The sequence below is a fragment of the Canis lupus genome, chromosome 12 (assembly GCF_011100685.1).
Source record: "Canis lupus familiaris isolate Mischka breed German Shepherd chromosome 12, alternate assembly UU_Cfam_GSD_1.0, whole genome shotgun sequence".
NCBI classification, from domain to species: domain Eukaryota; kingdom Metazoa; phylum Chordata; class Mammalia; order Carnivora; family Canidae; genus Canis; species Canis lupus.
Window position 1 is genome coordinate 20,648,349 of NC_049233.1, and position 22,094 is coordinate 20,670,442.

Below are 22,094 nucleotides of genomic sequence, written 5' to 3' on the forward strand. Positions count from 1 at the left end.
GACCCAGGAAATGCGTGTTTTTAACAACAATCCAGGGAGGGGAGGATTTTATTTTTCATTGTGCAAGCCTTCTAAAGTATTTTCATCATTTGCCAAGACCATGTGATTGTAACAAAAAGAGACTGGCTTACTATTATGAACCATGAAAAAATCAGTTCTTTTCCTTTTCTCACCTAATTTCTGTCAGGTCAGATTTTTAGCTTTGGTGGATGTCAGAAGAAAAATTTATCTCACAGAGAAAGGGGCAGAGTTTTCCCGTGAGAAGACTTTTCTCCTCCTTTGTCTATGCATCATCTAGTAGTTGGCGATAGCCTTGCCAGAGTGGGACATGAGATGGGGCGATTAGCTAAATGAGAATCCCTGGGATGTGACCACGCTGGGAGCTAGAGCTCAGGCTCTACACACTGGGGGACACTGAATGGGGGGGCTGGGGGACACTGAATGGCCCAGGTGGTCATAAGGTGGTCAGTCTGTCATCTGAGTTGAGGAGGAAAAATGTATGGGACGGTGTACAGTGTAGGAATGGTCATGCCCTGCGGTGGCCCTGAAGAAACGGTATGAAGTCTGGTGAGCCATTAGGTTATTTCACAAGTACGGACATGTATAGGTGGGTACTCACTGAGAAGCTGATCAAGTGTGTGGCCTGGGCAGGATGGCCTAGCAACAGTTGAAAGCTGGTAGAGTCATGTACCTCAAAGCATTGGCAGGAGCCCTGCTCCAGAGCACAGACCACCGACTGGAAATCATAGCTGTGCCTGTAACATCACCCTGAGCAGCTGTTCTATCTCCCACCACACTGGGTCCCAGATGTGGGGCTGAGTTCCAAATTACCCAATTTGGGAACACAGTAGTTACCCTTAAAAGAGAGGGAATTGTTGGGTCAATTCGTATAAATATTGATTATATCTTAATCTCAGTGTTACTTGTTTCAGCAAAACAAAACCCAGTCTCAGGTAGCTCTGTGAGTTGTCTAATTGTCCAAGTCTTTTTTTCAGGGTCTCAGAATAATGTTCCCTGGACATTCTGTTTCTCTATCCTTTCTCTCAGGATTTACTGGCATCAGCCATCATCTTACTCTGATTTGTCATTTTTTTTCCTATCCCAGCTCAGCATTAGTGTGGGTGTTGGGGAGATCCCGCATCCCAATCTCTGTTCATTCTTCCAACAGGGATCCCTGATCTTGGTACAAACAGAAAGAATAGTGCCTTAAGTGGGCCACTGCCCTAAATACAGCAGCCTCCTGATTTATTTACAGAGAACACTGATTTCATCAAGTTGTAACCATCATCCACAATTGACAAGCTTAAAAAAATTCCACACATCACAATGGTTTTGTATTGCATTTAATTGGTGTTTGCTGTTCATGACAGTATGGTTTTGTTCTTTTTAGACACTTTACTTCTAGAATCTACAGTTTTCTTCAATTGGCAGCCCATACTGATGCTGTGACTGGATCATTGCTGTTTGCCATGGTAAGACCTGCTGCCATCAGAAATGCAGGATGCTCCTGACTACTTCCACATAGTGGCTATCTGGGGGTGGCTGCCTCTGACTCCCAGGCTGCAGGAACTTCTTAATTGTAGGGATGTTACTGATTCTTGTTTTAAATGCCTGAGAGGAGAACCAGAACATTAGAGCCTCAATGACAGTCACGGTCTATAACAGAACTTTGTCATGGGAGGATGGTATTTAGACTGTCAGCTTACAGAGCCCAGTTGAATCTGAGTTAATCCCTCAACACCTGTTTGCTGGATGTTCCTGGGAAGTAATACAATGGCTGGTGTGCTTAGTGTGAATTAAATAATCTTATTTAAAAATCATTGTCACAAGTAGGTGGCACATAATAAAAACTCTAAAAAATTCATATTATTTGACCTACTGATTCCTGTTCTAGGAATTTATTAAAAGGATGAGCAAAGAAATAATATTAAAAATGTTGGCACAGTGAAAAATTGGAAATAATCTATGTTTCCAAGAAAGAACACTGGTTATACAAACTATGGTATGCCCCTACAAGATATATAAGCCAGTAATTTAAAATGATATATATAAAAAGAAAGAGGAAGTTCCCTGTATTAACTGATTAGCTGAATGAATGAATGAATGAAAGAAAGAAAGAAAGAAAGAAAGAAAGAAAGAAAGAAAGAAAAAGAAAGAAAGTCAGTCAACCGGCCCGCCCCAAGCAGAACAGAATATATTTGCTGTTTTGTATAAGAAAACCAGGGGTGATGGGGCACCTGGGTGGCTCAGTGGTTGAGCATCTGCCTTTGGCTCAGGTCGTGATCCTGGGATCCTGGGATGAGTCCTGCATCAGGCTCCCCACAGGGAGCCTGCTTCTCCCTCTGCCTATGTTTCTGCCTCTCTGTGTGTCTCTCATGGATAAATAAATAAAATCTTAAAAAAAAAAAGAAAGAGAGAAGGAAAGTAAGTAAGTAAGAAAGCCAGCCAGCCAGGGGTGAAGAAGAGAGAAAAAGAGATATTCATATTTGTTTGTATCTGCAAAAATAGGAACACTGGAAGGGTACACAGGAAACCAATAAAAGTGATTATAGGGGCAGGAAGATGGGAGGATTGGTGGTGGCAATGAGCTTTCGCAATTTATGCCCTCTTTATATAGTTATAATTATTCAAAAAGATGTGACTATTATCTAATGAAAATAAAATAAAATGATATTGCAAAAAAAAATGATATTGCAGAGGAATATTTGTTGACATATCAAAACATTCATGATAATTTTTTTTTTCATGATAATTTTTTAAATGTTAAAAGCAAGCCACAAAATATTTAGTATGATCTTATTTCGGGGGAAAAATGTAAAATAATAGATCAGAGAGTCTAATGTGGTGGCATCTGGCTGGTTAGGTCTTTTCTTTTTTTATTTCATACAACGCCTAATGTAAAGACCTGAACTTTCATTTCTTTTGTAGTAAGAAAAAATACTGTTCTTAAACTACAAAACCTATAGTCACCTCTTTGATAAAATGTTTCTAAGGAAATGGGACAGAGGCCAGCTCCAGTCTTGCACTGGCAGGATCCAGAAAGAGAGGTCTAAGGATGGGCTGAGCAGCAAGGGATAAGCAAGCAGTGATACCTAAGCAGAAGCCCTGAGCAATGGAGGGACATTGTGGGGTGTCCCTGGCATCAGGTACACTAAAGTGGGGCAGAGTTGTCTGGCAGGCGCTCTGAAGGGAAACGACAAAAACAGATTTGCCAGTGTCGTCACTTCATCAGGAAAAAAATGCTAAAAAAAAATGCTTTTTTTTCTAAAAAAAAAAAAAAAGAAAGCATTAAATATTTATGCTAGAAACCAAAATAACCCATCATAAGAGATTATTCCTGTTCTAGGAATTTATTAAAAGGGTGAGCAAAGAAATAATGTTAAAAATGTTGGCACACCGAAAAACTGGGAATATCCTATGTTTCCAAGAAAAGAAAACTGGTTATATAAACTATGGTACGTCCCTACAAAACATATAAGCCAGTAATTTTAAGGGTTTCTCCCATCATTAAGGTTTATTTCCTAATTATCCTGTAGTGCAAGTAGGAAAAAATTACCAAAATAAATTAAATAGTGATTTTTAAAAATCTTCTTTTGAAATTGACCTGGAAATGCATTTTGTTTTACTCTTTGTTTCTATTCACTTTTTCTTGGGCTTTGTGTGGCTTTTAACACCCTACCTGTAGCAGACGGAAGTCGGAAAGAACAGAAGCATTGAGTTCTTCCACCATTAAAATCGCTTCCAACAGTTGTATGTCTGCCCAACTGAACTTGTTGCCAACGAGAAAATCCTGTCCGTGGTCTTTCAAAATCTACAGAAAGAGAAATAACAAAGAATATCAAATAAAAGTAAAGACTATTTTGCGTGGCTTAGCACTTATAAAAGCAGGGAGTCTTCTGTACAGATCAAGTTCACTAGAGAAATCCTTTGCTTAATAATCTCCAAGACCGCTGGAAAGGATCAGATGCAACCAACTCTTCTTAAACACTCTTAGATATTGCTGTACATTGGCACAATCTTGTTGGAAACCTGCCAGTGATTTATCAAGACATTTTGGGTAGTGAAGCGCTGGAACAGAGCTCTCTCTTAAAAGCCTATAGCTGGTTAAGTAAAACTGTACCCAGCAGCCCAGGAGACGCAAAGGTCATGACCTTGATTGGTTAGAACCGAGGCTACTGTACCGCAGGTAGAAGGCAGTATGATAAACCTCATTTAACATTATGACTCAAATAATCCTACCAGCTTTTTATTTTATTTGTTTGTTGTTTTAAAGACTTTATTTATTTATTTATGAGACACAGAGAGAGAGAGAGGCAGAGACACAGTCAGAGGGAGAAGCAGGCTCCATGCAGGGAGCCCGACGTGGGCCTCGATCCCAGGTCTCCAGGACCACGCCCCGGGCTGCAGGCCTACCAGTTTTTATTTTTATTTTTATTTATTTATGATAGTCACAGAGAGAGAGAGAGAGAGAGAGAGAGAGGGAGGCAGAGACACAGGCAGAGGGAGAAGCAGGCTCGATGCAGGGAGCCCGACGTGGGCCTCGATCCTGATGCCGGGTCTCCAGGACCACGCCCCGGGCTGCAGGCCTACCAGTTTTTTAAACGGAAGGCATTTCAGCGACACTCTGCATCGCTCCCTAATAAGGAACCGGACTGTCTGATACTGCGGGGCACTGGCCAAACTCTTCACTGTAGCCTAATCCGTAGTAAATCACTGCTTCCCAAGACTAAGACTGAGCAGAAATCCCAGAGAATTCTTCACGTACCTCCCCCTGCTAACCAGTCTCGCACCATGGCCCACGCTGCCCTCCAAGTTGGGAATGTATTTCCAGGTGTATTTCGAGGACATTCGTACCTAGCACGCCTCCAAAATGACTTCGGAAAAGTCGTAAATCTAAAAGACCTTGTTTGTTGGATCGGGGCGTGATTGAGCCTCCAGGATTAAAGGGAAAGAAATACCCATGATACGTACGATGCGAAGGTAAGGAGGGGGTGCCCTGGGCTGCTGCTGGCTTATTTTTCAAATCAGAACAGAAATGTTTCCGAGCAATGCATCCTTTCAGTGCTTGGTAGGGGCCCCGCCTAACTGCCTTACGGCCTCCGTTTTGGGGCTCTCGCTAAAGCTCGCGTCCGCCGCAGCGGCCACTCCCGGAACAGCCGTCCGTCTCAGCCACCGGAAGCCAGGCCGGGATCCTGCGACCCGCCGAGCGCCGCGGCCACGCGCAGGGCTCGCGCGGGCCTCTCGGTTCTCCTCCCTCCCTGCGGGGGGGCGGGGGCCTGGTGGGGGGGGTCGCTCGATGACGTCAGCCCCCCGCGCGTCCCAGGGTCTGCGCGCGCAGCGGCCGCCCCCCGGACCCGCCCACCGGGCCCGCCTCTCGCGAGAGCACCCGAACGTCCCCCCCTCGCGGCGATCCGAGCTGCGACCCTGCAGCCTACCTTCTCGAACACCGGGAAGTAACGAGTTTGGGCCTTCTGCACGACTACTGCAAGACTCTCCTCTTTTTCTGCCGGGGGTTTGAACGCAGCCAGCGCGATCATCAGCATGAGGTCCAGGGTGCCGTCCGCGTACATGTTGATCCTGACAAAACCGGCGCGTGACTCGCGTCCCCACGGACGCCTCTGACCTCGGGGCGGGGGGGGGGGGGGTCCCGCCTCGCAGCCTCGCAGCCTCGCCGCCGCGACGGTGACGGGGAGACGGGGCGGATGACCCTGTACACCCCTTCCCGTGGGGTTCCGGCCCACGGGGGATGCTAGGACCTCGGGAAAGGCGCCCTGGGTCAAGGGATGTGTGAAAAAATTAGCAAGTGCTTGCCAGTGGAGATCTGCCGGAAGTAGATCCTTGTGGATTTAAAGACCCAACGGGATGAAGTTCACCTGAAGTGCGAAACCGTTAGTGCTGCGACCTTCGCTTCCCGAGGGAAGATACATAATGTGGCAGGTCTTCCCCTGACGGGGCAACCTTGTCAAGTCAAATACCTCGATTTCATTTTTTTTTTTTCTTTTTTTTATGATAGTCACACAGAGAGAGAGGCAGAGACACAGGCAGAGGGAGAAGCAGGCTCCATGCACCGGGAGCCTGATGTGGGATTCGATCCCGGGTCTCCAGGACCGCGCCCTGGGCCAAAGGCAGGCGCCAAACCGCTGCGCCACCCAGGGATCCCTCGATTGCATTTTCTTAAATCTTTTTTTTTTTTTTAATTTTTATTTATTTATGATAGTCACAGAGAGAGAGAGAGAGAGGCAGAGACATAGGCAGAGGGAGAAGCAGGCTCCAAGCAGGGAGGGAGTCGTACGCGGGACTCGATCCTGGGTCTCCAGGATCGCGCCCTGGGCCAAAGGCAGGCGCCAAACCGCTGCGCCACCCAGGGATCCCTCGATTGCATTTTCTAAAATTTTCCTTTCGTTGACAAACACAAAGGTTAAAAACTACTGGGGCACCCCGGTGGCTCAGTGGTTGAGCATCCGCCTTTGGCTCAGGGTGCGATCCTGGAGCCTGGGATCGAGTCCCGCGTCCGACTCCCTCCCTGCTTGGAGCCTGCTTCTCCCTCTGCCTGTGTCTCTGCCTCTCTCTCTCTCTGTGTCCCTCATGAATAAATAAATAAAATCTTAAAAAAAAAAAAAAAAAGATTGTGTGTCTGTGTATCCTCCACTGTATGCTAGTTGCCCAATAAATTTGGCTCAATGATCATCTTTGTCTTTTTAACATATATAAAAGCACAATTTACTTAATTGTCCTATCTGAATTATAAATCTTTTTTTTTTTTTACAGGTGAAATTGTTACCTAACTAGTCACCTTTAACCGTAAAAAAATAAGCACATTCATCCAAATAATGGGAAACAGCTTTTGCATGTTAGTACTGTTTACATTCTTATAAAAGGATCCTTTTCACACGCTGTTTGAAATTGCTTGTCTTGCCATGTACTTCTGGGACTGCAAGTCAGGATGACTCAGTTCATTTGAGAGTTGAAAAAGTTGGGGTATGCTTCTGGTTATGAATTTTGTTCATTCCTATGCTATACTCTTTCTCTTTTTTTCTTAAAATTTTATTTATTTATTCATCAGAGAAAGAGAGAGGCAGAGACACAGGCAGAGGGAGAAGCAGGCTCCATGCAGGGAGCCCAACGTGGGACTCGATCCGGGGACTCCAGGATCACACCCTGGGCCAAAGGCAGGCACTGAACCACTGAGCTACCCAGGGATCCCTATACTCTCTCTCCTAAACAGTTGAATTTGGACCTTTCTCCCACCATGTCTTCTATCTATATGTATGGACCATCTCAGTGTCCATGCTTATGGTGATGAGATTTTAGGGACCGTGGAAATGGCCCTTTGACCCCAAATCTAGATAAAACTTTTATAGTTGTAAGTCTGTCTTTGTTTTGTCTTTAGTTTGCTTATCTCCTGTAAAACTGAACCATTCCTGGGAGTAATAATCCAGCTATCTTCAGCCAGGCCTACCGTAGTGCCCAGCACAGGGTAGAGGCTTGTGGTATATTTGTGCAGAACAGTGAATATACATCTTCACCCTTCAGTAATTGTGACAAAACTCAACAGCTCCTTCCATCAATAGCTGGGGTCTGTTTTCTGGAATGATCTCATGACTTGCTTTCACTAATAGAATGAGGTGGAACTGATGACCAGTTCTGAGCCTAGAACTTAAGAGGCCTTGTGTGCTTTTACTCTCTCTCTTAGAACCTTCCCTAGCTGCCCCAAGAACAAGCTCGGCATGAGACAATGAGAGACACATGCCCCATGTGCCCCCCCTGCCCTGGTTGATACTTAACACCCAAAACCAGAATCTCCTGGCTGACTACTGATTGACCACAGAATACATGAGTGAGTCCAGCGAAGAGGAGTCAAGCCTGACCGAGATATGCCAACACCCACATGACCCATAGATTGATGAGCAGTTTATTACTGCTCATTCATTTATTATGAATGCTAATTTAAGTCACAGTGTTTCAAGGTGACATGTTACACAGCATTGTTTGTGGTAATAGATCATTGATACAATGCTCATTGTTTGTTTGCTGAGTCAGTCATTTCCACTTTCATGTAGAATAGTTTACCAGGTCATTTTATGAGACCGTATTTGGTAGGAGTGGGAGAGAAGATGAGAATGTTGAATGCATACCACCATGAGTAGTAAAAGGGAGTATATATATCCAGCTATGCACAAGGCATACGGGTATAGCAAGAGCATCTCCCCTTGTTCCCCCTTGCCTTCTCCCCCTAGTCTAGGCTGAAAGGACTCTATGTTAACTGAGTCTCAGCTGGTGCAAGACTATAGAGCTTGGATAAGAGTCAAGTAACAATAAACACTGTGCTACCTGACTGTCTCCTTCAGGTCCTTCCCATACAAGTCATATTTGGCAGCAAGGTAGCTGAGGATGGCTCTAGTCTGCGTGAGCACCATTCCATCAATTTCAATCATAGGTACTTGGCCAAAAAGCAGGCGTCCATCTGTGGATTGAGCAAAGCAAAGTTAGATTACTCTCCTTCCATCGTTGTGGTAAGCCTGTAGGAGAGTTTCTTCTAGGAGCTGATGACCTTCTGCAAAAGGATTTTTATTTTTAATTTTTTTTATTTATGATAGTCACAGAGAGAGAGAGAGGGGGGCAGAGACATAGGCAGAGGGAGAAGCAGGCTCCATGCACCGGGAGCCCGATGTGGGATTTGATCCCGGGTCTCCAGGATCACACCCTGGGCCAAAAGCAGGCACTAAACCGCTGCACCACCCAGGGATCCCTGCAAAAGGATTTTTAAAACTCTCAGATCAAGAGCACAGGAAAAGATCTTTGAGATCATTTAGCTCATTCATATTATAGACTGTGGCATTGTGAAGGCCAAGGGAGCAAATGTGACTTGCTCAAGCTTACAGTCAGGAGACAGCTAAAGCCAAGTGGGCCTCCTGACTCTTAGCCAGTAGCTGTCTCTGCTGTCCCTCTCTAACTCCTATGCACAAGTAATAGTAATGCTCAGGAGGGTGTCTCAAGCACAAGAGCAGCATCACAGACTCAGGGAGGACTGGAGGATTTCATAGGCTATTAGGGAGGACTTCTTGCCAGAATGATCATGGAAGAGTCTCTGGAGATCCATTTCTTTTACTTATTCAATACATATGTACTGAATCCCTACCACATGTTAGTGACTGGCCTTGTTTGGGGTGGAGTAGGGCAGAAATAAAGAAGAAAGGAGCTTCAGGAATATTTGAGGTGATAAAGTTCCTAAACAAGAATTGGGAAAGGGGCTAGCCGGCCTTCTTCATTCAGTGAGATCTACTGGTATACCGCATCTGTGACCATAGAATTTATTTATTTATTTTTTAAAGATTTTTTATTTATTTATGATAGACATAGAGAGAGAGAGGCAGAGACACAGGCAGAGGGATAAGCAGGCTCCATGCCGGGAGCCTGATGTGGAACTCGATCCCTGGACTCCAGGATGGTGCCCTGGGCCAAAGGCAGGCGCTAAACCGCTGAGCCACCCAGGGATCCCCAGAATTTATTTTTATTTTATGGTAAGGAGATAGGATGCAGAGAACTTAGAAGCCTTCTGCAAAGTCATACAGTTTGTAAATGGCAGGTCTGCTGATTACTAGTTGAATGTTTCTCCGAAAAATAGTGTCAGTCTCATGGCTATTTCTCAGGAATGGTGGGAGCTTCCAGGTTTCCTTAGGTAAGGAAAGTAACATTGTGGTTATTAGAACTATGAAAATACTAGTCTTTTCTCTCTCTCTCTTTTTTTAAAATTTTTTTTAATTAATTTATTTTTTAATTTATTAATGAGAGAGAGAGAGAGAGAGGCAGAGACACAGGCAGAGGGAGAAGCAGGCTCCACGCAGGGAGCCCGATGTGGGACTCGATTCCCGGTCTCCAGGATCAGGCCCTGGGCTGAAGGCAGGGGCTAAACTGCTGAGCCACTGGGGCTGCCCTAGTCTTTTCTCAATGTGAGAAACTTTTCTAGGGAATTGTAAGGATGAAGGACTTCTTCGAATTTAATCAAATTTTGTTCTTTTCTATAGTCTTGGTTCTACAATTGTGACCTATTAAACAGTGTCTTTTAATCTGTTGAAACCACTAAGAAAGAATGGATATGAGCCATGAGCACTTCTTTTTTGCTCCCTCCCTTCCAACCCACTGGATCGTTATTTAACAATTCTTAAACGATTCTTTAACGGGATGATGAGTATTGAACCAATTAGCTGAGTCAAACCCATGCTTTCATCTCTAATTGAGGTCAAGGTCAGAGTCTACTTGATAAGCTTTTACGGATAAGGACACAATGCAGATGATAAATTTAGCCCTGTGACAGGGACACAGTGAGTACTCAATCAGCGTTAGCAGTCTTTTTTCTAATAGTTGTTACTCCAGAGTTCTGTATTCTATATTGAAATTAATATTTCCAGAAACAAATATTTATTTTTTCCAGTAAGAAAACATTGAATAAATCCAGGCTCACCCTTCTGCAACTTCTCATATTGTTCTGCTGTTTCAATAAATTCTTCTTCAAACTAGATAAAGGATAGAAACTTTGTTATAACTTTAATGTCCTGAGAGAGAGAGAGAGAGAGAGAGAGAAATATTCACAGTGTAAAATGCCCAGTGTCTTTCAGAATAAACATTTTAAAAGGAACCACAAAGTTGTCAATTTCCACACAGCTGAACATTCCCCCGTGTGTGTGTAGACTAGCTTAAATGGGCATGGGACTGGCACCCCTCTTGGGTTTTGCCTACTTACAGGATATCCTCAGCCCCATTCATATTTTCCCTTTTCTTCACCTTAGCTCTTTTTTTCTCTCCAAATTCTTGTCCTTTTCACCAACTTCCCCCAATGATTTCCCTTCTCTCATTCCTCTCTTCTCTCTCGTCTGTATCATTCTCCCTCCATATCAGGTCAAATTAAATTTCTCTTTGATGTTCATACATTCAATGAAAGAGATCCAAAGATCATTACCCGGGTGGTATCATCATCACTTATTGATGGAATCCCTACAGCTTTTATGGGTGAGAGTGACTTTTTTTGTTCCCTAAACTTTGAGATGGGGGTAGGATAAGGTGGACAAAACAAAGAAGGTCATGCATGAGTCTTGTTTTAAAGCAGATGGCATACAAATAGGGAAAAAGAAGTCACGCCTGCCTGAAACCAAACAATTCCAAAACACTCGTGCAAATCTATGGTAAAGTCAGTGGTTAAGGAATTCAGAATTAAGGAAGGATCCTGGTGGGGCAGACCTTTCCAAGGAGAGCTCAAGAGGAGACCAGACTGCAGCTGGGTGTAAGGTTCCAGTTGGCAGCCATGGATAGAACAAGACTGAGGTGCCAGGACAGAGCTGGAAAGACCACAGTTAATTGGTTCCAGTGAAGACAATGATCCAGTTGTGGGTCTCCTCTCTCTCCTTTGTCTTATGAGTCACCGTGACTTCTTAGGCCTCTATGAAGCTTCCAGAACATCTCCCCAGGCTTCCACCCTCCCAACCTTGCTTAAACCGAGGACTATGTTCTCTCCCTCAGCTCTTACAAAGAAAGATACATGGAAAGGGAAAGAGTGGTCTATCCTGAAAGCCCCATCCTAAATTTTGAAGGGGGAAGAGGACCACTTCGGTCTACCCAAATTGCCCTCCTTCCTTTTCCCAATCAGGAACCAACCTCCACTCCAGCTGCAGCCAGGAGCCAGCGGATTGACTCCATCCTGCCCCTGCCACGAAAGTAGTAGAGCTTGGGTTTGGTTGCCATGACTCTTGGCTCAGGGTTTTCTGAAGGGCAAAATAAGAAAAATAAGAAAAGCAAGAAAACAGTGATCACAGAATCAGGGTGGTGGTTATCTCCAGTGAGGAGAACGAGTGTTGTGATTGGAGAGGGGTGCAGGGGAGGAGGCTGGAGTGCTGTTAATATTATATCTTTTTTTAAAAGATTTTATTTATTTATTCATGAGAGACACAGAGAGAAAGAGAGAGAGAAGCAGAGACACAGGCAGAGGGAGAAGCAGGCTCCTCACAGGGAGCCTGATACAAGACTTGATCCCAGGACCCCGGGATCACACTCTGAGCCAGAGGCAGATGCTCAACCACTGAGCCACCAAGGCGTCCAGACCTGCACCCTTTTAAAAAAGAGTATAGAACTATGTGACCATACCTGATAGCACTTTCTGCCTCACCATGGCAAGGGCCACAGTGACCATTATCTTGGTGACCCCTTCCGGTCTCACAGGATTATTGAACGTGCTTTGAGAATACTAAGCTCTATACCAATTTAGAGGACTGCTAGGTCTGCTTTTCTCACATTTCCCTCTCTCTCCCCATAGGTAACGATGCATGCTTCATGGAAACAGCAAAAAAAAAAAAAAAAAGCCAAGTCCCTGGTCCAGTCAGTGCACACGGTGCTGTGGCTGGGAGGTTGTTTAGCTCAGGGTGACACACGGATCTCATAGAGACCCACGGCTTCTCAACACAGCACTCAACATGGTCCTTTGCCCACTAAGCCCAAACTGCCAAGTAACCTGTCCTAACTGGGATTCTACTTGAGGATGCTTCTTGTGCTAACAAAATTCATAAGGAAGTTAAAAAACCATAACAGTAGCTCGGTTTATGATAAAAACATCTGACTGGGAATACCTATAACCATATGACAACAAGGTCACTCACTCAGGTTCATAAAATCTTACAGGTGTTTTGAAGCAATGTTACCCACAACCACTCTATTTTCTTATATATTGGATTTATAGTTTAACTCTTGGAAAAGTTGAATTCCTTTCCTCTTTCTTTTTTTAATATGGAATGCTTCACAAATGTGTGTGTCATCATTGCATGGGGACATGCTAATCTCTGTATTGTCCCAATTTTAGTGTATGTGCTGCCAAAGCCACACTAATTACTTCCTTGTGGTCTTGTCATCCCTAGGTACTATTTATGTCGGGTTGTTTTCAAGATTCATTACTTTTAAGTTGCCTCTTTAGCTATTGGGTGTTGAGAGTTTCAGGAGCTTCCTAAAACCCCACTACTTTATTGTCTTGGGAGACACAATGATTAAGAAGGCACCCACATTCCCTGATTAGAGAAATTTGTTTGGATCTAGTAATTCACTTAGAATGAATCTTACGATAAAAATCAGTGACGAGAAAATATGACAAGAAGGAGAAGGGAAATGGTGGCTTCTTGTTAGCCTCTCCCCAACGAAAAAATTCTTGAATTCTCTGGTCTCCTACAAGGTCCCACATATGATGGTTAAGGAGCAAATGTAAGTGCTGTTAAAAGTCAGAAGGAGGAGGCCATAGCAGTTCCCAACATGCAACAGGCACAGCAGGATGCACATGCCTGGTGGGTTCTAGTGCTAGAGAAACTCACATCCTCATGGGCCATGTTTCAGGGACTGACCAGGTGTCAGGAAGGCTGCAAGGCAGACAACTACAAAATATTTAACAGCAGCAAACTCTGGGTGATTGACAAATAATTCAAGCCCTCACTCCAAGAACCCTTTCCAGGTCTCTGTTCATCCTGCTACCTTCAGACAAAAATAAAGCAACACTGGTGAAATTAAATAATCACTCCATCTTGAGGAGCTCCACAGAGTTCCAGCCAAGCTGACCCCTCTCCACTGGCTCTGAGAGACAGGGATGAAGCTGTGGATCTGGATGGGGCTCAGATTAATTCATGTTGTTCTGTGTTCCTGAAACCTTCAACCAGTCCAAATTCTGTTTGAAATAAATCTTACAGTGAAAGAAGGTGGAATATAGGAACAGCTGCCAACACCCTTTTTATTGTAATTCTATCCTGCTCCTCCAGTTAGCCAAAGCTGAAAGTTATCCTTTTTTAGAATGGATCCAGAAAAGGTCATCTCTGGTAGCCTCCAGAAAGCTGTTTCTAAGCAATGAACGGTCACTTAAAATGCAGGCTGAATGGTCTTTCTTCTGACTATTCTCTTAGTTATTTGAAATCTAAATTTCAAATAAAGATTAAAAAGACATTAAAAAAATCCTAGCCCCAGACTGCCCACGAGAGACAGATACCTAACGCTACTACTGAGTATCATAACGTGGAGGCTCCAGACATCATATTTGTTCCAGAAACCAAATGAAATCTCTCAGATGAAAGGAGAGGCAGCAAAATGTAGCCCCACTCCTCCCTTTTTAAGATTTTACTTATTTGAGAGAGAGAGAGTGAGAGAGTAAGAGTGGGGGGCAGGGCAGAGGGAGAGGGAGAAGCAGACTCCCCACTGAGCAGGGGGCCTAATGAGGGGCTCAATCCCAGGGCCCCAGGATCGTGACTTGAGCTGAAGGCTGACACTTAACCGACCGAACCATCCAGGTGCCCCACAAAATGTCATCCTAAAATGGTCAAGAGAGGGTAAGCTTCTTGCTGGCATTGCAGAATCCACACTCAAAGGGATGTAGAGATACGAGCCCTTGGAGGTGCTGGAATAAAAAAATCGGGAACTGGCAACATCAGGGAGACAGGAGTCTGAGTATGAGGGAGGGATTGTGCTGTGTTCTGCTGGGAGGTGCGCTGTCGGGGGGGAGAGAGGAAAGCTGTGCTCCTTAAGGTGCATGACCAAGAATGTGGATTAACAGCCATCCTGGCTTTGCTGAGAGAATGAACCCTGAGAGAGCTGAGGGCATGGATGTGGATCTGGTCACATTCATTTCCAGCCCCTCTGCCAGGCAGATACCCAAACAGAAATGTCCAGTCCTCAAACAGAAATGATAACTGTGTGTTACTGTCCCCATCTTTCAAAGGCAAGGGGCTCTGGGCTTTTGAGTCATGAGTCTTCACTAATGTTGCACAACCTTTATCCACCTCTGTAAGCCTCAGTCTTCTAATCCTTAGAATGGGTATGGTGGTTATACCTACTGACTTCAGGCAGAGGCCTATTGTGAGGACCAAGGATGAATAAAGTAATGGGTAAAGTACATACCACAGTATGTGGTCCATATCAAGTAGAGTCCCCTGTGCTTCTTTAAATGACTTACACACAGATTTCATGTTTTCTTAGAGTTTCTTAGGCTGGTTGGCTTGTCTATTAGTTTTATTTGAGATTGATAAGTGTTGCAAATGCTACTGATATTTTGTAAAAGGGAGCCAAGACTTTTTAAATTTGACTCAATATTGTGATACAGGATATTTTAAAAGTAAATCTGATGTGACTTTTGCCTTCATTTTGTGACTGTGAGCAGCATTGGAGCTTTTTCATGGTTTGCTGCTATATGGAAGAATACTGGGGGACTTTATGTGATGCCTACCACTATTTCCCACTTCGTTTCTGCCAGCCCCTTACATATATCCTCAGGGTACGTGGGAGATTGAAGGATCTATCTTTGGAATCCAGAGTTGAATTACAAGGATAGGATCATTCCTCTCCCTGCCAGCACGTCCAAACCTTCCTCAATGTTCAAGGGAGCCCTAAAGCCCAAAGTTAGAATAAAGGAGACCCCACCTCTGATAAATAGGACTGTGGCCTGTAACCTTCCCTCTCCAGTCCATAAGAAGGAATTTTTCCCCTAGTCATTAATAACCAGCCACTCGAATGATAACCAGTTACCACTTCTTCTATAAAAATCTGGATAAATGTCTGTGCCCTCCATAAACAGCTGGTTGTGGCCAAACATCCACCATTCCTCAATCTCTCCGCTTTAGCTCAATGGTGTCCTAAAGTGGGCTCCTAGATGAATGATGGGAGACTGAACAGGAGGGACGCCTGGGTGGCTCAGCAGTTGAGCGTCTGCCTTCGGTTCAGGGCATGATTCCGGGATCCGGGATTGAGTCCCACATTGGGCTCCTTGCAGCGAGCCTGCTTCTTCCTCTGCCTGTGTCTCTCATGAACAAATAAATAAAATCTTAAAAAAAAAAAAAAAAAAAAGGAAGACTGAACAGGACATTGTTAGGAGCTACACCAGACTCCAGTCCCTACCCCATGCCCTTCCGAGGAGCAGCTATTTCTTCTGGAAGAGCTGATTACAGAGAAGGGGTCAATACTACTTACAATCTCACCCCAGCCAAGAACCAACTGCTCCCCTGGGATTCTGACCTGCAAAACTAACAAGGTGGCAAACTCTTGGAAGGCAGGAGTCAGGGCATCTTTCTTCCATCTCCTAGAGAACCAACCCAGCACTATCCCAGACACATGGTGGTTACACAGAATATACTGCTATTACCTCAGTGGGCCTGAGATATCAATTTCTAAACTTGCTAAAATGTCTATGTTCCATCTTTCATTCTTTCCTTTAACATCAAACATTTATTGAGCTCCTATTATGAATACAGTACTAGGTTAAGCACTCCAGGCATACAAAGATAAATAAGATATAGTTCCTGCAATCAAAAACCTTGTAAACCTCATACCTTGTGATGGAAACACTCAGGTTCCCAAGCTGTAAGTCAGAATGAAATTGTATTTAGAAAGAAATACAATACATTATTACAAGAATTGAACAGAGCCGTACAGAATGAGCATATATAAACAGAAGTTTTGTCTGAGCCCCTTCCATGGCATTATAGCTTAAGGACCTAAATCAAGTCTTTTAATTCTTTTTTTTTTTTGATCTCTAATGAAGTTCAACAAAGAGTTGGATAAGTCACAGCTTGGTGATATAGAAAACCACGTTTGTGCTTCAAAAAGTAAACCCAATTATTTTCATTGTTTAAAAAAGAAAAAGGACATTGTCAAATCTGAAATGGACAGGTACAATGGGAATATTTGTTCCTTTTCTGAGAAATAAAGGGAGCAAAAGAGAATGTTTTCTGGGTGTCACCCAAAATGCAGACACTGTGAACACAGCTGCTGGAAGATCCAGAACCTGAGATGTTGAGCTCACCGTAAACTCACACTCCAATCTTCAAGTCTCTTTTTTGTGCTGCTAATATTGCCCAAAAGGTTTGTCATGAATTAAAACTGGTTCACCAACGAGGCTTCCCACACAGGGCTTATTACATCAGGAATTGAAAGCCACCTCTTGGGGCTTGCAAACTTCCCCCATATGCCGCCTCACCTGAGATGAGCTGTGGGATGCACAGCCCCCACCCCCAGAGCTCCAGGGGCCCGTGTGGGCCTTGGTAAAAAAACAAAACAAAACAAAACAAAACAAAACAAAAAAACAACGTTCAAAATCTTTTAGAAAAGGTGGCAGGGGCGGGGTGTGCCTGGGTTGCTCAGTCAGTTAAGCCTCCGACTCTGGTTTTGAATCAGATTGTGCTCTCAGGGTTGTGAGATAGAGCCTCGTGTTGGGCTCCATGCTCAGCATGGAGTCTACTTGGCGATTCCCTTCCTGTCCCTCTGCTCCTCCTAACCTTAAATAAATAAAATACATATTTAAAAAAAAAGAAAATGTGGGAGAACTCATATCTGAGTTATGCCCTGGGTGCCAATAAAAGTAAAAACCTAAGTTGAAATTTTAAGTCTACTTCTCACTTCTGCAAGTTTTTAAAACTCTGTGAGCCTCAGTTTCCTCGTTTGTGCAATAAGACTAATTGTTCCTAATTCACATGGGTAGTTATGAGGTGGAAATAAGATAATGGATGCAAATCACTGAATACAGTAAGGACTCAAAAGATGACACGCACACACACACAAACACATCTACATCTCCAGATCACAGCAACATTCACTGGCAAGAGAAATAAGGGAAATTTGCTTCTGAAAGGAAAGGAAGGCATTCTCTAGAAGTGTGATTTTGGACCAACAGCATCAGCTTCACTTATTAGAAATGCAGACTCTGAGTCACTGGGTCAGAGCTACTGAATCAGAGTCTACATTTTTCACAAGAGCCAGATGATTCACTTGTATATTAAAATGAAGTTTGAGAAGCCAGGTCTGGAGTGAAAACTCAACAAAACTGCATTTGGGGCTCAGTGTGTGGTCATTCTTCTCAGGGCCTGTTATGCAGGCATAAATTACAGAAAATGATGTTTTAAAAGAGGGATGAGCAAATGGTGAAGTGCTGGAGGTGTGTGTGGCTAAGAATAGAAGAAGAAGAACAGAGGAAACTGGAGGTAATTATAAGTGAATTTCCCATGTTAAGTCATTTTCATTGACCCCCTTTGAAGAGATGTGAGGCCTTCTTCCATCCCCAAGTTTAACCGAGTAGCAGGTGTGTAGCTTCCTCCCAATCCTGAGGCTGGTCTGGAAGAAATGTCAGGTGCCCGAACTACAAAAATGGAAGTAGGTGCAGAATTTGGTAACCTCTTTCATTTATTCCCAGTTTTAAGTCTTTCTGATGTCATTTCTCTTTCCTTGTCATTCTTCGCCCTGTGCTCCTAACTGAGGAACACATACATTGGGAAACAGTCAATCTTTTTCGGAGTGAAATTCTACTGACAATGTTAACAGCTGTTTTAGATAATTGGGGCAAAAGAGCACACATTTTTATCAGTTATTTGAACAGTTGGGCAAAAGGCAGGCTTTTATTGAAGTTTCTGGCTAATGAAAATTTTAAGGGGTTAATTTAAGAGGCTGGGAGTTTTAACAGATGTTTTGGGCCAAAATACAAGATGTCAATTCTAAATCTATTATTAATAGAAATATCTGTAGCATTTACTTTGGCTTCTCCAGTGGATTAGAATGACCTATTTTCATTATAACCAGCAGATCAAAATGTGTCACTGAGAAAAAAAAAAGAAAAAAAAAAAAGAAAGCAAAACAAGGGATCCCTGGGTGGCACAGTGGTTTGGTGCCTGCCTTTGGCCCAGGGCGCGATCCTGGAGACCCTGGATCGAATCCCACGTCGGCCTCCGGGTGCATGGAGCCTGCTTCTCCCTCTGCCTATGTCTCTGCCTCTCTCTCTCTCTCTGTGTGACTATCATAAATAAATAAAAATTTAAAAAAAAAAAAGAAAGCAAAACAAAAGAACTCTCCCAGATAACCCTGTATTCCCCACAGTACTTAAATTTGCCAGATTGGAAAGGTGTAGCATCAATTTAGTCTTTTGACAAAGACTATGTTCAAGTTGGAAAATAGCAGTATTAACAGCATAACAAGACCTTCGGTATAGTTTCAAAGTGTGGCTAAGTATAGCCTTAAAGTTACAGTCCATTTGTAATTGACTAGGAATTATTCTATTTTCTTTTTTAAATAAATTTTTATTTATTTATGATAGTCACACAGAGAGAGAGAGAGGCAGAGACACAGGCAGAGGGAGAAGCAGGCTCCATGCACCGGGAGCCCGATGTGGGATTCGATCCCAGGTCTCCAGGATCATGCCCTGGGCCAAAGGCAGGCGCCAAACCACTGCGCCACCCAGGGATCCCTCTCTTCTATTTTCCTAACATGTTCTATTAGCAAAATATTTAATTAGTTGATTTGATACGTTGATTAGTTGAATTGGACATGTTATCTAAAGGTAAGCCTCCAGGACACCTGGGTTGCTAAGTGGTTGAGCATCTTCCTTTGGCTCAGGTCGTCATCCCCGGGTCCTAGGATCAAGTCTTGTATGGGGCTCCCTGCTGGAAGCCTGCTTCTCCCTCTGCCTGTGTTTCTGCCTCTCTCTCTGTGGCTCTCATGAATAAATAAAATCTAAAAAAAAAAAAAAAAAAAAAAAAACTCTAACAAGAGATCAACTTATACACCCAGGCATATAAACTGACAGATAAAAAATATACCTGAGCCAAGAAAGAGACGTTCATCTGCCCAGGTGACTAAGGCTGCTGGGAGAGTGAACAGAGTGGACCACAACTGGCCCCACTGCTCTTTAACGATCAGGACAAGTCCTAGAAAAATTGTTTTCAAGGCTTGACTAGAGACTCATTTTTCAACAGGACCTCAGAGGAAGACCCCTGTATCAGATTATTTGGACTATATCTTCCAGGCATATGTTGAGTAGGCACCTAGAGAGGGAGATTTAGTCTATGTGTTAGGAACCATGACACAGTGAGCGGGGCCTGTGTTCTTCTCTTCAACTGCATACAAAAATATCAGATTTGAAAAAATATATATATATCAGATTTGCCTGAGGAGAAAAAAATGTAATGGCTCAATTCCGCTAAGTGGGTTATTTCCACCAATCAACTGAAACACCACTTGACTCATGTATCTTTAAAATTACATTTAATATCAGAGGGGGGACATTTTAACATCTAATATGTATGCAATGGAAGTCTTTATTTATTTATTTATTTTATTTATTTATGATAGTCACAAACAGAGAGAGAGAGAGAGGCAGAGACATAGGCAGAGGGAGAAGCAGGCTCCATGCACCGGGAGCCCGACGTGGGATTCGATCCCGGGTCCCCAGGATCGCACCCTGGGCCAAAGGCAGGCGCTAAACCGCTGCGCCACCCAGGGATCCCAGAAGTCTTTATTTTTTAAAAGATTTTGCTTATTTACTCATGAGAAACACAGAGAGAGAGGCAGAGACATAGGCAGAAGAAGAAGCAGGCTCCCTCCAGGGAGCCTGATGTGGGACTCCATCCCAAGACCCCAGGATTACAACCTGAGCCAAAGGCAGAAGCTCGACCACTGAGCCACCCAGGTGCCCTGGCAATGGAAGTCTTTAAAAGGCCTTGTCTAAAGGTATATTTGCTACCTTGTTTTCATGTACATATCTACTCTGCATAAAAATACATTCCTTTTATTTGATACAAGCAGGTTTAAAATAATAGCTATTAAATTAGCCAAAGTTAAAACAATTGCTGCTGTAAGCTACAAATCTGGCCACAAAATATAACTATCCAGCCAAATCCAAGTACAATGTGTAAGAAATTCACCACTAACCTTATCTCTTCCTGGCTCTTTTCTGGGAGTGCTTCTTGGAGATCAGGTGAGGGTTTATAACTCTTTCCTTTCCCCGCTGAGTGCTCCACCCAACTCAAGGGATTAGACAAGCACTCCAGTTTGTACACGCCTCTGGGGCTTCACTTTACATCTGCTGTTTGTGCACTTGGGAATGTATCAAGTTACCCAAGTAAGGATCCCACTGGCTCACTGAACAAATCTCTGTGACAGGCACACTTTTAGGTCATGAGTCTAAAATGGTGGCCCTGGCAGCCACAATTCCTGCATGTGTGGTGCTTACATTCTAGCTGGGGAAGACAGGCAGTGTAAATATATGAACAAATCAATGTGGTGCCTTAAAAATAATAGTAGCAACAATGTATTAGATGATTATAGCTGAGGAATGTGACATCTGTAACAGAAATGTTATAAGGGACCAGGAGGAGGAATCAGGAATACTCTGTTAGATACCTGCGTGGGTCACCTTGGTGGCTCAGTTGGTCAAGCATCTGCCTTTGGCTCAGGTCATGATCCTGGGGTCCTGTGATCAAGCCCTATATTGGGCTCCCTGCTCAGCAGGGGGTCTGCTTCTCCCTCTCCCTCTCCCCCTGCTCCACTGTCTCTCTCTCACTCTCTCTCAAAATAAAATCTGAAAAAAAAAAAAAAAAGATAAGATACCTGCATTACCCGTTAGGTATCTTATTTGAAAGTCCCAGCATAGCTGTAAATCTGCATTGTAAATTTTCTGAGTGGCTTGTCCTGGGTCCCAGACTCATTAAGTGCCGTACCCCCTCCTCTGTCCAGACACCCACAGCCCCCTTGTATGTGGTTATGCACTTTAAGCCCTCGGTTTACCGCTGTGGCTTTAGTTGGGGAGGCTTCTAGTTTACCTGTTTGGGTTTAGCCCTGCACCCTCTAGCACAGTGTTTTTAAGGATAAACAATTTCTGGTGCCTGACCCTTTACTCTATTCCCAGAGTCTGGTGGTTCAGGAATATGGGGGGTGGCATGCCATGGGCTGAGACTCAAGTGTAGGAGTCTGGCCCAAAAGGGGACTGTGACAAAATGGGGGTAATGCCACCTGAGGCAAGATGGCGGCGGAAGGAGGCTTGTTTTCAGTACAGGAAGAGCACTGTCCCATGTGAGGTCATGCTTCCACCCGGAAAGCCACGGGCTTCATTTGAGACAGTGTGGCCTCTTCTATTTGTTGCTTCTAATCCTCTGACTCTGTGCAGAAGCCAACCTTTCTCTCTGGTTGTTCCCTCAGAGCCAGCCTTGAGGGCCCCCTGGCGTTTAAGAAAATGATAACCCAATAGTTACAAAAGGCTTAGTGTCCGCGTATTACCAGGTGATGGCACTGCACAGTAAAATCACACCAAAATCATAGTAAAAAGTAGC

General features: G+C 43.9%; 1 protein-coding gene, 1 long non-coding RNA gene and 1 pseudogene across 3 annotated transcripts; 1 reads left to right on the forward strand and 2 right to left on the reverse strand.

Moving 5' to 3' along the window:
• Positions 1–1,326: 1,326 nt before the first annotated feature.
• LOC610304 (glutathione S-transferase A4-like) lies at positions 1,327–20,841 on the reverse strand. Of its 2 annotated transcripts, XM_038554317.1 has the most exons (7): positions 20,698–20,841; positions 11,650–11,756; positions 10,463–10,514; positions 8,332–8,464; positions 5,436–5,577; positions 3,680–3,811; positions 1,327–1,611 (listed from the first exon to the last, which is right to left on the reverse strand). In XM_038554317.1, exons 2-7 carry the CDS (start codon positions 11,734–11,736, stop codon positions 1,489–1,491), a joined length of 669 nt encoding a protein of 222 aa, XP_038410245.1. In that variant the 5' UTR covers positions 11,737–11,756; positions 20,698–20,841; the 3' UTR covers positions 1,327–1,488. The 2 variants fall into 2 exon arrangements, 1 of the variants encoding a protein (XP_038410245.1); XR_005367859.1 differs by lacking the exons at positions 5,436–5,577; positions 8,332–8,464; positions 10,463–10,514; positions 11,650–11,756; positions 20,698–20,841 and adding an exon at positions 4,972–5,240.
• LOC119874181 lies at positions 6,297–7,367 on the forward strand. Its single transcript, XR_005367861.1, has 2 exons — positions 6,297–6,978; positions 7,064–7,367. It is a non-coding gene; the product is annotated as an uncharacterized LOC119874181 (long non-coding RNA).
• LOC119874333 lies at positions 12,766–12,865 on the reverse strand (annotated as a pseudogene).
• Positions 20,842–22,094: the final 1,253 nt, after the last annotated feature.